General features: G+C 46.9%; 1 protein-coding gene across 1 annotated transcript in view; it reads right to left on the reverse strand.

Annotated features, from left to right (window-relative positions):
- The window catches only part of LOC140399138 (prostaglandin G/H synthase 1-like), a 145257-nt gene that overhangs the window by 112340 nt on the left and 19663 nt on the right, over positions 1-13254 (reverse strand). Inside the window, exon 4 of the mRNA XM_072488377.1 lies at positions 9608-9751. Within this exon, the coding sequence (XP_072344478.1) occupies positions 9608-9751 (144 nt within the window). The remainder of the gene's footprint in view (positions 1-9607; positions 9752-13254) is intronic.

The following is a 13254-nucleotide window of genomic DNA, read 5'->3' on the forward strand; positions in this document are numbered from 1 at the left end:
CTACCCTCAACCAGGCAGGCAGGCCAGTAGCATTTCTTTCACGAACCCTCACCGCCTCCGAAATTCAACACTCCTCGGTCGAAAAAGCCCAAGCCATCGTGGAGGCACTACCTTGCTGGTAGGAGGTTTACCCTAGTCACCGACTAACGATCGGTAGCCTTCATGTTCGATAATACGCAGCGGGGTAAGATCAAGAATGATAAGATCTTGAGGTGGAGGATTGAACTCTCCACCTATAATTACGATATAGTATATCGTCCTGGGAAGCTCAACGAGCCCCCAGATGCCCTGTCCCGTGGCACATGCGCCAGCGTACAAGATGACCGACTATGGGCTATCCACGATGACCTCTGCCACCCGGGGGTCACCTGGCTTCTCAACTACATCAAGGCTCGCAACCTGCCCTATCTCCGCGGAGTGCAAGCCACACTTTTGTCGACCGGATAAGGCCCATCTGGTAAAGGCATCCCGGCCCTTTGAGCGCCTCAGTATCGATTTCAAAGGGCCCCTCACCTCCACCAACCGCAACACATATTTCCTCAACATCATCGACGAGTTCTCCCGCTTCCCCTTTGCAATCCCTTGTCCCGACATGACCGCGGCCACCGTCATTAAAGCCCTACATAGTGTCTTCACCCTGTTTGGTTTCCCCACGTACGTTCACAGTGACCGGGGCTCATTGTTCATGAGTGATGAACTGCATCAGTACCTGCTCGGTAAGGGCATCACCTCGAGCAGGACTACCAGTTATAACCCCTGGGGAAACGGGCAGGTGGAGAGGGAGAACACGATGGTCTGGAAGACCATCCTCCTGGCCCTACGGTCTAGGAATCTCCCAGTTCCCCACTGCCAGGAGGTCCTCCCCGACGCACTCCACTCTAGTAAGTCCCTCCTTTGCACGGCCACAAACGAGACCCCTCATGACCGCCTGTTTGTTTTCCCCAGGAAATCCACCTCCGGGGCCTCGCTTCCGTCCTGGCTGAAGACACCGGGGCTCGTCCTGCTCCGCAAACACGTCAGCAGCCATAAGTCCGACCCCCTGGTCAAGAGGGTCCAGCTCCTACACACCAACCCCCAGTTCGCATACATACAACATCCCGACGGCCGACAGGATACGGTTTCCCTCCGGGACCTGGCACCCGCAGGTTCCACCACCACCGCCACCCCAACATACCCCACCCAACCTATGCTGACCAGCGCCCCCGCCCCTACATGGCACCAGCACCCCCTCCCGCTCTCCATTCCCCCTTCACCGACCCACAGGAATGAAACTCAAGAAGACACGCTCCCGGAGTCCACGTCTGTGCCCGCACCGGCGACTTCACTACCCATGCCAGCACGGATGAGTTCAACACCCGGGCCAGCTGCAATACCAGAGCTTGGGCGATCACAGCGCATGATCAGGGCGCCGGACAGGCTGAACCTGTGAACCCTTCACCCCCGCCGGACTTCATTTTTTGAACAGGGGGTGAATGTGGTGAACGTATTGCAGTAACCATTCACCATGTATATAACTGTATCACCCTGTTACCCATGTGGGCTCCACCTATGGACCATTGTAAGGTATTACCTGTAATGTATCATGTTGGTGCCTTGTGGGCTCCGCCCCTGGCTCCGCCCCTTGAGTGGAGGTATAAAGAGCAGTAGCCCTGTAGGCAGCTCTCACTAGCAGAGCAGTCGCAGGCAGGCACTGGTCTAGTTGATTAAAGCCACAGTTTACTTCTACTCCTGGTTTCGCGTGAATTGATGGTCGCATCAGTCAGCTTGGTTGCACAATTTAAACCTCACAGAGTAAAGCTCAGACAGAGTAACTTACAACACAATCTTGGATTATGGTTGGCAATGGTTCAGGTCATGGACATGGATATAAGCAATATCCTTCCCTTCCAACACTTAATTTCCTGCGATTCAAACCCAGCTGCAACGTGCAAGGGAAGTTCTGCAACACCTCTGCGTTAAAATAATTGCCAGGGCAACACAAATGGCCCTTATTAAATGAGCATAGAATGTACTGACTGGAGGAGTATGAAAAGCTCAAAGAGAAAGATACGTCCACGGTGAGGTTAGTTTCCCTCCCAGCCACTCTCATTCTTCTCTCATACACATATTTCCATCTCCGTCTCGTCAACCAGGATCAATCCTTAGCTTGTAGTCGGCGCAGTTCAGTGGTTCCCAGCCGATAGCAATCATGAGTGGGAACAATGGTGAAACATTTGCTTTCCTAACCCACAGTGATCTGGCAACAACAGCAAACCTGGCTGACGAGAGCGAAATGAGCACAAAACAGACATTAAACCATGACGGGACCCTTTCTGAACTCTGGGGGCTCATCTGCTGGGAGAAACTGAGATTTTTGTTGTTGTTTTCTCTCTCTTCATTCCCCTTTTAATTCTTTGTCCCACCACTCTAATATAGGTTATATACACACTTATCTTCCGAACAACCCAATCTACAGCTTGCCGTTCTATTACAATGTTCTACTGAGTATGTACACATTTAAAATTGCTCGACGATCTCCAAGATTTGAGAACAGGTGCATTATTTCAATCAAAGAAAAATGTACCGCACCACAGCCTGCAGTCCAAGGCCAATCTGCTCTCTTGCGTGTCTGGTGAAATCGGGTGAAAGTGAGTTGAACCCCAAACTACTGCAAACACTGTACCGCCGTGTGTTTATCTGAATTTTAAAACGGCTCTCCTTCATTTCAATGCACAAATCCAGTGTCATGTGAGAGTACCTTTAAGAAATGGATGTTTAAGCAATGTACCTTTCAGGAATGGAGTTGATCATATTACTGAAGGGATGTCACAGGGGGGAGCTGAGCTCACTTCTGCTTTTGGTTTCAGTTTTGCTGAGAGCAGCTAAAAGGTGCCTGGCTAGTTTTACTGTGAGCTGCTTAAAAGGAGAAAGCCAGTTTGAGACAGCAGCTTGGGAACTTCTGGTTTGCTGTGATCTGCTTGAAGGGAGAAAGCCAGGTTTGAGAAAGCAGCTTGGGTGTGTCTGTGTTTGCAGTGAGTGCTTGGGTGTGTCTGTGTTTGCAGTGAGTTGGATCTGCTGTGTTCTCTGCCATGAAAGACTATCTCTGGATCATTTGGGTGATTTAAACTCATAATAGTAAAGCCTTTAACCGGATGTGTTTCTGTTTAAAGGTGTTAAGTCTCTTTTGGATGTTTGAAGGAACATTTTGAGGGATTATTTAGTGTTGTGTTATTTTCGGGGTTATCTTTGAAGTAAGGGACGTTAAGAGATCCAATGTTTATTTAATAGGTTAATTTGAGTTCATGGAATAAACATTGTTATCTGTTAAAAACCACGTGTCCATAATTGTAATCCCACACCTGGGGAACAAGCCGTGTGCTCGGAAAAGCAACAATCCAGTAAAGGGTTGAACTCCATGATACATTTTGGGGTTCTGAAAACCCTTAACATCAGCCAAATGCCTCCAACAATGGGAGGAAGAAGGGAAGCTACACGGTTGATTGTTGGGGCAAATGCAAATTAATTCTCACAATGCAACATATAAATTAGGAGCAGGAGTAGGCCCCTCGAGCCTGCTCCACCATGAAATTAGATTGTAACTGATCTGATTGTCACCTCAACTCCACATTTCTGTCTACCTCCGATGACCTTTTGCCCCCTTGTTAATCAAGAATTTACCTGGCTCTGCCTTAAAATGCCTTTGTAATGAATGCTGAAGTCAATATTTATTGGATCAAATTGATGCAAGTAAGCGGGAAATACAGCATACACATCGGAGAAAACATCACCATGCTAATTTGAACTGAGGTGAGCAGAGTCCTTGGCAGGAGTGATGTAGTTGAGTCTCTTCTGTCTGGCTCAATGATACATGTAATATGACAAACACACCTGATGCCAATGTGACTCAGAACTAACTGACAATGTAGCTTTGAAAAAACATCCCCCCCAAGTAACCAGCCCCTGACGCTGGATCTGGCTACTGAAAAGTACATCTGACACAGGTTAACATTCTTTGCTGCACATTTAGTTAGCCACACACCATTGCTAATGATTCCATACAGTGCAGAAGGAGGCCATGCAGCCCACCGAGTCTTCACCGACCCTCCGAAAGAGCACTCTACCTAGGTCCACTCCCCCGCCCTATCCCTGTAAACCCCACTCATTGATCATGACCAATCCACCTAACCTGCACATCTTTGGACACTAAGTGGCAATTTAGCGTGGCCAATACACCTAGCCTGCATATCTTTGGACTGTGAGGGGGGAAACTGGAACACCCGAGGAAACCGACACAGACACGGGGGAAAAGTGCAAACTCCACAGACAGTCACCCAAGGTCGGAATCGAACCCAGGTCCCAGGCGCTGTGAGGCAGCAGTGCTAACCACCATGCTGCCCATTCCCTGATTTTCCAAAACAGTTTAGGTTTTATTGATCTAATCTCTGTGCCGAGGCAAACAAGGATTGCCATTTAAGACTGTGGGCTTTTACTGGGGTATTTGTTGAGGTTTGGGGGGATAGGATCAATTTAAAATTCAAAACTGAACCCAGTGTTTCCTGCTACCTAATTTTCCAGGAATTGACACAGGTGCATTTTGTTAACCTGCTCACCCTGCCTCTCCTTGTTCCTAAATGTGTTGACTTTCCACTGGGATTCGGATCAAGAGTGGACAAGTGTTAGCTTGCTCTTCACCCCGGCACTTCAAAATAAATGTTGTCAAACTATTCGCACCAGTGGCCTAATCAGATCCTCATATTAACACAAGCTCATGGCCTTCAAGAACCATTGGAAAGAGATCAAGAGCAGGATCCCGGCTGACCTTTCTCTTTCTAATCCAGGGGCACAGAGTCCAACTGAAGGAACCCAAACACGCTCCGCTTTGACAATAGCCTCAGCCAGGAATCGATCTGGGGCTGTAACGCTACACGTACTGTGATAACACTTATGAGGAACGTGAGGAATCCTCATTGATCTCCCCATTCGGCTCGTAGAGAATGAGGTCCCAAGGTAACGTGCGGAGGTCCGCGCAGTTGTGTCATGCTATCCCGCCCTTTAAATGCCATCCCAGATTCGGACCGTCTGTTCCTGTTAGTCCCGGGCTGGGACACTGGTGTTGTATGCTGAGAGTGCGACTTAACTTTTGAGTTAAAATAAAACTAGTTTAACCTTTAACTTTGTGGCTCCTGGATTGTGACAGTGACAAAGATCTGAACCATCAGAGGAGAGAGAGGCAGACAGCTCTAAGAAAAAGGTCAATTCAGGTTCGACTTTCTTACTGAAGCAGAGAAATATGCCACATGTCCTGAAACCCTAGAAGAATAAACAAAACGGGTCCTGTCTGAACAAGCCTGTCGGCTATCAGTATGTAATGCTTCTTCAGACATTGCGGGGTTAATAATTTACCAGATGTTAGGACTCTTGCTAAGTGGTTTAAATTGTGTTGTCTGGACAAAGCTAATAGGTCTGAATGAATGCTGCTGTAATTTCAATTTATCAGACAGAATGGGATATTGGGCAATTCTTCAAAGTGCTTCAGAACTTGGCTGCTGTGTGTTAAAAAAATGTTTCAGCTTCAGGCACCACACTATATCTGCCCAATCCACTGGTGTACTGTATCTGCAGCACTATGAATGCCGACAAAGGAATTTTGCTTTCTTAAGCCTGGCTTAATTTAAGCAGCATTCCACAGCATCCAGATTGGTCATCACTACATTGGAGATATGTGGTAAGAGTAGACCACATTGACCCTGCTCCGCGGTTAATAAGATCATGGCGGAACTTCAATTCCCTATCCCCAGGTGACTGGCACAAAAATACAGTGGCTGGCACAAAACAAAAATGCAAATACAGTCTCTGGGCAAACTATGGATCTAAACAGCCTTTGACGAATGGTGAGATGGGTGTAAGAAGGGCATTGCTACATGGTTAACAGGATGTGGTGACTAGCCTCAGCCTAGGGCAGCACGGTGGCATTGTGGTTAAAACTGCTGCCTCACAGCACCAGGGACCCAGCTGGTCTGATTAGCAGGTTTGCGGATGATACTAAGATTGCAGGAGTTGCAGATATTTATGGAGATTGTCAGAATGCAGCAGGATATAGATAGGCTGCAAGATTGGGTGGAGAAATTGCAGATGGAATTTAACTCTGGCAAATGCAAGGTGATGCATTTTGCTAGATCCAATTCAGGTGGGAGCTATAAAATAAATTTGAGGTGGTTGAGGCAGATATGTTAGCGACCTTTTAAGACTTACCTGGATAGACAAATGAACAGACTGGGTATTGAAGGATACAGTGGTTGGTCTAGATAGGACATGTGATCGGCGCAGGCTTGGAGGGTCGAAGGACCTGTTCCTGTGCTGTATTGTTCTTTGTTCTTGTTCAATTCCTGCCTTGGGTCACTGTCTGTGAGGAGTTTGTACGTTCTCCCTGTTTCTGCGTGGGTTTCCTCCAGTTGCTCTAGTTTCCTCCCATAATCCAAAGATGTACAGGTTAGGTGGATTGACCATACTAAATTATTCCTTGGTGTCCAAAAGGTTAGGTGGGATTATTGGGTTTTCGGGATAGGGTGGGTGCTGACTTGATGGGCTGAATGGCCTCCTTCTGCACTGTAGGGATTCTATGATTTTGTGATAATAATACTATGGCTACAAAAGCAGGTCAGAGGCTAGGAGTCCTATGGCGAGTAACTGACCTCCTGACTCCCCAAAGCCTGTCTACAAGTCAGGAGTGTAATGAATATTCTCCACTTGCCTGGATGTGTGCAGTTCCAACAACACTTAAGAAGCTCAACACCATCCAGGGGAACGCAGCACGCTTGATTGGCACTCCTTCTTCAAACAATCACTCCTTCTACCGCGATGAACAGTGCCAACTATGTGTACCATCTATAAGATGCACTGCAGGATCTCACCAACACTCCTCATGCAGCACCTTCTACACTCTTGGCTGCTACCATCCCGAAGGACAAGGGCAGCAGACACATGACTGGACATGATAAATTGCCGCTTAGTGTCCAGGGAAGGATGGACATGGGCAGAGTGCTCATTCGAAGGGTCGATGCAGACTCGATGAGCAAAATGGCCTCCTTCTGCACCGTAGGGATTCTATGAGATCTCCTCTCACTCTTGGTATACAATGTCTGCGAAACCAGATAATCAGCTCTTAAGAAAAGAAAATCACACTGGGGTTGCTACTCAGTTCACCCATACATGTAGACTGCTAAAGTATGTATTATAAAGTATATCTATAATCTGTCCCTTTATTGCTGGCCCGTGGGAAGTTCAAGACTTACTTATGTATCATTAATACCATTTTGCCTAAGCAGTGAAATGAGCTTATTATCTTGAATATTTTCTTGAATCCCATTGATACGTTCAGTGAAATTCAGTGAATTCTTTGAATTCATTTTTGGTCAAGTGTTTAAATTTTCTGATGGAATCCAAGCAGCTTTGAATAAGCAACAGGCATATGGGAAGGGTCTAAGGGAATAGTGGAAAATACTTCCATTTTGGCCAACTCGGTGTTAAAAATGCTGTCAATTTTATCGGTTTTATGCCGCTCAAAATGAAGTTGACATTATTAACCCTCCAAGTTTGTGTACACTTAAACAAATGTATTTCTGCATCAAATAGCATTAAAGCAAGGGCAGCATGGTGGCGCAGTGGTTAGCACTGCTGCCTCAGGGCTACGAGGTCCCAGGTTCGATCCCGACTCTGGGGTCACTGTCCGTTTGGAGTTTGCACATTTTCCCCGTGTTTGCGTGGGTTTTGCCCTCACAACCCAAAAGGTTAATTGGCCATGCTAAATTGCCCCGTAATTGGAAAAAATGAATTGGATAATCTAAAAAAAAAATTTAAATTAAAGCACAAGAGTCCACTTGCCGTTCTTATTTCCAAAACAATGCTTTGCAGGATCAATTGCCATTGGATCTTAAATTCAAACCTGTTCAGCTCACTGAACACTATTGCAACTGGAAGTTACATCTGATGCGCTATGTTTGTTTGCAGCATTGCTGTTTGCAATAGTTCGCTACATTTTGATCAGTAGAATTTGTTTCATGTTCTTCCTGTTCATTTAGAGATTCACACCCAATAATATTGCTGCTTAGGCACTGCCATCTCAGTTGCACCTTCTGCCTCCTGGTTCAGTACTTGGGACACTGAGTAACACACACCCTGGGCCACAAAAACAATCAAAGAGTGACGCCTGGGAAACTATTTCAATCCAATTGCTTTTCCCAGTGAATTCTGCAGTTCACTTATCACCTCAGACCATGCTACAAGCAGATACTGATGTCAAACCAGCTGGCCAGGGAGCAGCCGGTTTATAAGTTACTTCCCCAGAGATCCAACTGTGCTGCCCAAAGGAGAAGTTAAAATCTCAAATGTTTGGAGAAGATCTTAAGTTAAGGCTGGAGCACTTTGTAAATCAGGGGTGACTTTATACTCTGCACCAATTTTGACGCTAGCTCACTGACCTGAAATGTTTGCTTCTTTCTCACTGATGCTTGCTGAGTACTTCCAGCATTTTTCGATTGTATTTGGACTAAACACTGGATTTTCAATCCATTGAAGGTTAAATTCAAGTCTTTTGGGCACCAGGATTGTCAACTCTATTTGGACATATTCCAGAATGTTTAATAGCATGATCTCCTACCACAAAGCCCCACGTCCACTCCCACCCTCCCCCCACTGCTCACCAACATGTCCATCCTCATGGCGCGCTGCCTTCCCACCAATTGGCAAGCATTGTTTCCCGGACCTTATTCCAGCGTGGTCCTATTTCATGCCACATATATTTTGTGGGGGGTTTATTCATTCATGAAACTGCCCTTAAGCTTTCAGGCAGGGACAATTGATGAGTGAGTAGGGAATTGGTGGGGAGGGGGTTCCTTTATGGGGGAATGGGGGGAGTCTCTGTTATGGGGAGTGGGTGGGATCACCCTCATGCATGCGTACTGTGGGAGGACAGGGGGTGATTCAGCAATTCCCATGGTCGGGCGGGGAGGATGCACCTACTTGCCAGTGGGTGGGGAGGGCAGGAACTGCATTTCACAATGAGGGGGCCAGCTGGCGGAGCTCGCTATTGGGCCGCCGCTCAAAATGGCAGGCCAATAGCAAGGGATGGAATCCCTTATCATCCCCGCCATGCATATATTTGTATGGCAAGGGACAGTGTATTGCTTCTGGGGGCCACTCCCAGTAGCAGTGGCGCAAACCAGGTGCTATTGGAACATCATCTCCCAAACGGAGAATCCAGCGACAAAAGATCAGCCATGATCTCATTGAATGGCGGAACAGGCTCGAGGGGCCAGGTGGCCTACTCCTGCTCCTAGTTCTTTGTTCTTAAATCTCTGCTTAGAATCCTGCAGCGTTGCTGACAGTGAGTGGAGGGGCTCTCCTCAATCGTGCGAGTGTGCGCCTTTCAACAGAGAGATCGAGAGGATCGAGAGAATTAGGCAGTGGGCTGATGAGCAGAAGATAGTTTCAAGCTTTGGTTAGAGTTGTTCTGCTGGGGATCTACCCTACAAATATATACAGTTTTGATGCACAGATAAAATGATTCAAAAGGCAATGTTGTCTTATAACTGCCACTGCTTAAATGCAAGATTAATCAAAGGCAACCTACCTGTTAAAACATATCGCATGAGTGAATTCCTGATGAATGAAATGCCACTTAAGATATCCCAAAACCACTTGTAATGCGTCAGGATATGATGCACAAAACTGCGGCTTGGCTTCAGAAATGTGTGAATTCGTGACCAAAATGAAGCTGCAATTAGAAATGATGTCACTTAGATCAAATCAGCCATTGCTAGCATTGTTAATAAAATTCAAACTTTCACCCTTGACTAGGGGCTGGTTTAGCACACGGTGCTAAATCGCTGGCTTTTAAAGCAGACCAAGGCAGGCCAGCAGCACGGTTCAATTCCCGTACCGGCCTCCCCGAACAGGCGCCGGAATGTGGCGACCAAGGGCTTTTCACAGTAACTTCATTTGAAGCCTACTTGTGACAATAAGCGATTTTCATTTCATTTCTTCTGATTTATTTGATGTGCCCATACACGTTTAGTGGCCTCAATACTTCAACAATCCTATCTGAACATTGAAAGGTTTTTTTTGCCATTTTTCTGACCTTCTTTCTACATTTAACAAAGAACAAAGAACAAAGAAATGTACAGCACAGGAACAGGCACTTCGGCCCTCCAAGCCCGTGCCGACCATGCTGCCCGACTAAACTACAATCTTCTACACTTCCTGGGTCCGTATCCCTCTATTCCCATCCTATTCATGTATTTGTCAAGATGCCCCTTAAATGTCACTATCGTCCCTGCTTCCACCACCTCCTCCGGTAGCGAGTTCCAGGCACCCACTACCCTCTGCGTAAAAAACTTGCCTCGTACATCTACTCTAAACCTTGCCCCTCTCACCTTAAACCTATGCCCCCTAGTAATTGACCCCTCTACCCTGGGGAAAAGCATCTGACTATCCACTCTGTCTATGCCCCTCATAATTTTGTAGACCTCTATTAGGTCTCCCCTCAACCTCCTTCGCTCCAGTGAGAACAAACCGAGTTTATTCAACCGCTCCTCATAGCTAAGCCCTCCATACCAGGCAACATTCTGGTAAATCTCTTCTGCACCCTCTCTAAAGCCGCCACATCCTTCTGGTAGTGTGGCGACCAGAATTGAACACTATACGCCAAGTGTGGCCTAACTAAGGTTCTATACAGCTGCAACATGACTTGCCAATTCTTATACTCAATGCCCCGGCCAATGAAGGCAAGCATGCCGTATGCCTTCTTGACTACCTTCTCCACCTGTGTTGCCCCTTTCAATGACCTGTGGACCTGTACTCCTAGATCTCTTTGACTTTCAATACTCTTGAGGGTTCTACCATTCACTGTATATTCCCTACCTGCATTAGACCTTCCAAAATGCATTACCTCACATTTGTCCGGATTAAACTCCATCTGCCATCTCTCCGCCCAAGTCTCCAAACAATCTAAATCCTGCTGTATCCTCAGTCCTCATCGCTATCTGCAATTCCACCAACCTTTGTGTCGTCTGCAAACTTACTAATCAGACCAGTTACATTTTCCTCCAAATCATTTATATATACTACAACGAGCAAAGGTCCCAGCACTGATCCCTGTGGAACACACTGGTCACAGCCCTCCAATTAGAAAAGCATCCTTCCATTGCTACTCTCTGCCTTCTATGACCTAGCCAGTTCTGTATCCACCTTGCCAGCTCACCCCTGATCCCGTGTGACTTCACCTTTTGTACTAATCTACCATGAGGGACCTTGTCAAAGGCCTTACTGAAGTCCATATAGACAACATCCACTGCCCTACCTGCATCAATCATCTTTGTGACCTCCTCGAAAAACTCTTATCAAGTTAGTGAGACACAACCTCCCCTTCACAAAACCATGCTGCCTCTCACTAATACGTCCATTTGCTTCCAAATGGGAGTAGATCCTGTCTCGAACAATTCTCTCCAGTAATTTCCCTACCACTGAAGTAAGGCTCACCGGCCTGTAGTTCCCTGGATTATCCTTGCTACCCTTCTTAAACAGAGGAACAACATTTGCTATTCTCCAGTCCTCCGGGACATCCCCTGAAGACAGTGAGGATCCAAAGATTTCTGTCAAGGCCTCAGCAATTTCCTCTCCAGCCTCCTTCAGTATTCTGGGGTAAATCCCATCAGACCCTAGGGACCTATCTACCTTAATATTTTTTAAGACACCTAACACCTCGTCTTTTTGGATCTCAATGTGACCCAGGCTATCTACACACCCTTCTCCAGACTCAACATCTACCAATTTCTTCTCTTTGGTGAATACTGATGCAAAGTATTCATTTAGTACCTTGCCCATTTCCTCTGGCTCCACACATAAGATTCCCTTGCCTATCCTTCAGTGGGCCAACCCTTTCCCTGGCTACCCTCTTGCTTTTTATGTACGTGTAAAAAGCCTTGGGATTTTCCTTAACCCTATTTGCCAATGACTTTTCATGACCCCTTCTAGCCCTCCTGACTCCTTGCTTAAGTTCCTTCCTACTTTCCTTATATTCCACGCAGGCTTCGTCTGTTCCCAGCCTTTTAGCCCTGACAAATGCCTCCTTTTTCTTTTTGACAAGGCCTACAATATCTCTCGTTATCCAAGGTTCCCGAAAATTGCCGTATTTATCCTTCTTCCTCACAGGAACATGCCGGTCCTGAATTCCTTTCAACTGACACTTGAAAGCCTCCCACATGTCAGATGTTGATTTGCCCTCAAACATCCGCCCCCAATCTATGTTCTTCAGTTCCCGCCTAATATTGTTATAATTAGCCTTCCCCCAATTTAGCACATTCATCCTAGGACCACTCTTATCCTTGTCCACCAGTACTTTAAAACTTACTGAATTGTGGTCACTGTTACCGAAATGCTCCCCTACTGAAACATCTACCACCTGGCCGGGCTCATTCCCCAATACCAGGTCCAGTACCGCCCCTTCCCTAGTTGGACTGTCTACATATTGTTTTAAGAAGCCCTCCTGGATGCTCCTTACAAACTCCGCCCCGTCTAAGCCCCTGGCACTAAGTGAGTCCCAGTCAATATTGGGGAAGTTGAAGTCTCCCATCACCACAACCCTGTTGTTTTTACTCTTTTCCAAAATCTGTCTACCTATCTGCTCCTCTATCTCCCGCTGGCTGTTGGGAGGCCTGCAGTAAACCCCCAAATTGTGACTGCACCCTTCTTATTCCTGATCTCTACCCATATAGCCTCACTGCCCTCTGAGGTGTCCTCCTGCAGTACAGCTGTGATATTCTCCCGAACCAGTAGCGCAACTCCGCCTCCCCTTTTACATCCCCCTCTATCCCGCCTGAAACATCTAAATCCTGGAACGTTTAGCTGCCAATCCTGCCCTTCCCTCAACCAGGTCTCTGTAATGGCAACATCATAGTTCCAAGTAGTAATCCAAGCTCTAAGTTCATCTGCCTTACCCGTAATACTTCTTGCATTAAAACATATGCACTTCAGGCCACCAGACCCGCTGTGTTCAGCAACTTCTCCCTGTCTGCTCTGCCTCAGAGCCCCACTGTCCCTATTCCCTAGTTCTCCCTCAGTGCTCTCACCTTCTGACCTATTGCTCCCATGCCCACCCCCCCTGCCATACTAGTTTAAACCCTCCCGTGTGACACTAGCAAACCTCGCGGCCAGGATATTTATGCCTCTCCGGTTTAGATGCAACCCGTCCTTCTTATATAGGTCACACCTGCCCCGGAA

The sequence above is a fragment of the Scyliorhinus torazame genome, chromosome 22, assembly GCF_047496885.1.
Source record: "Scyliorhinus torazame isolate Kashiwa2021f chromosome 22, sScyTor2.1, whole genome shotgun sequence".
NCBI classification, from domain to species: domain Eukaryota; kingdom Metazoa; phylum Chordata; class Chondrichthyes; order Carcharhiniformes; family Scyliorhinidae; genus Scyliorhinus; species Scyliorhinus torazame.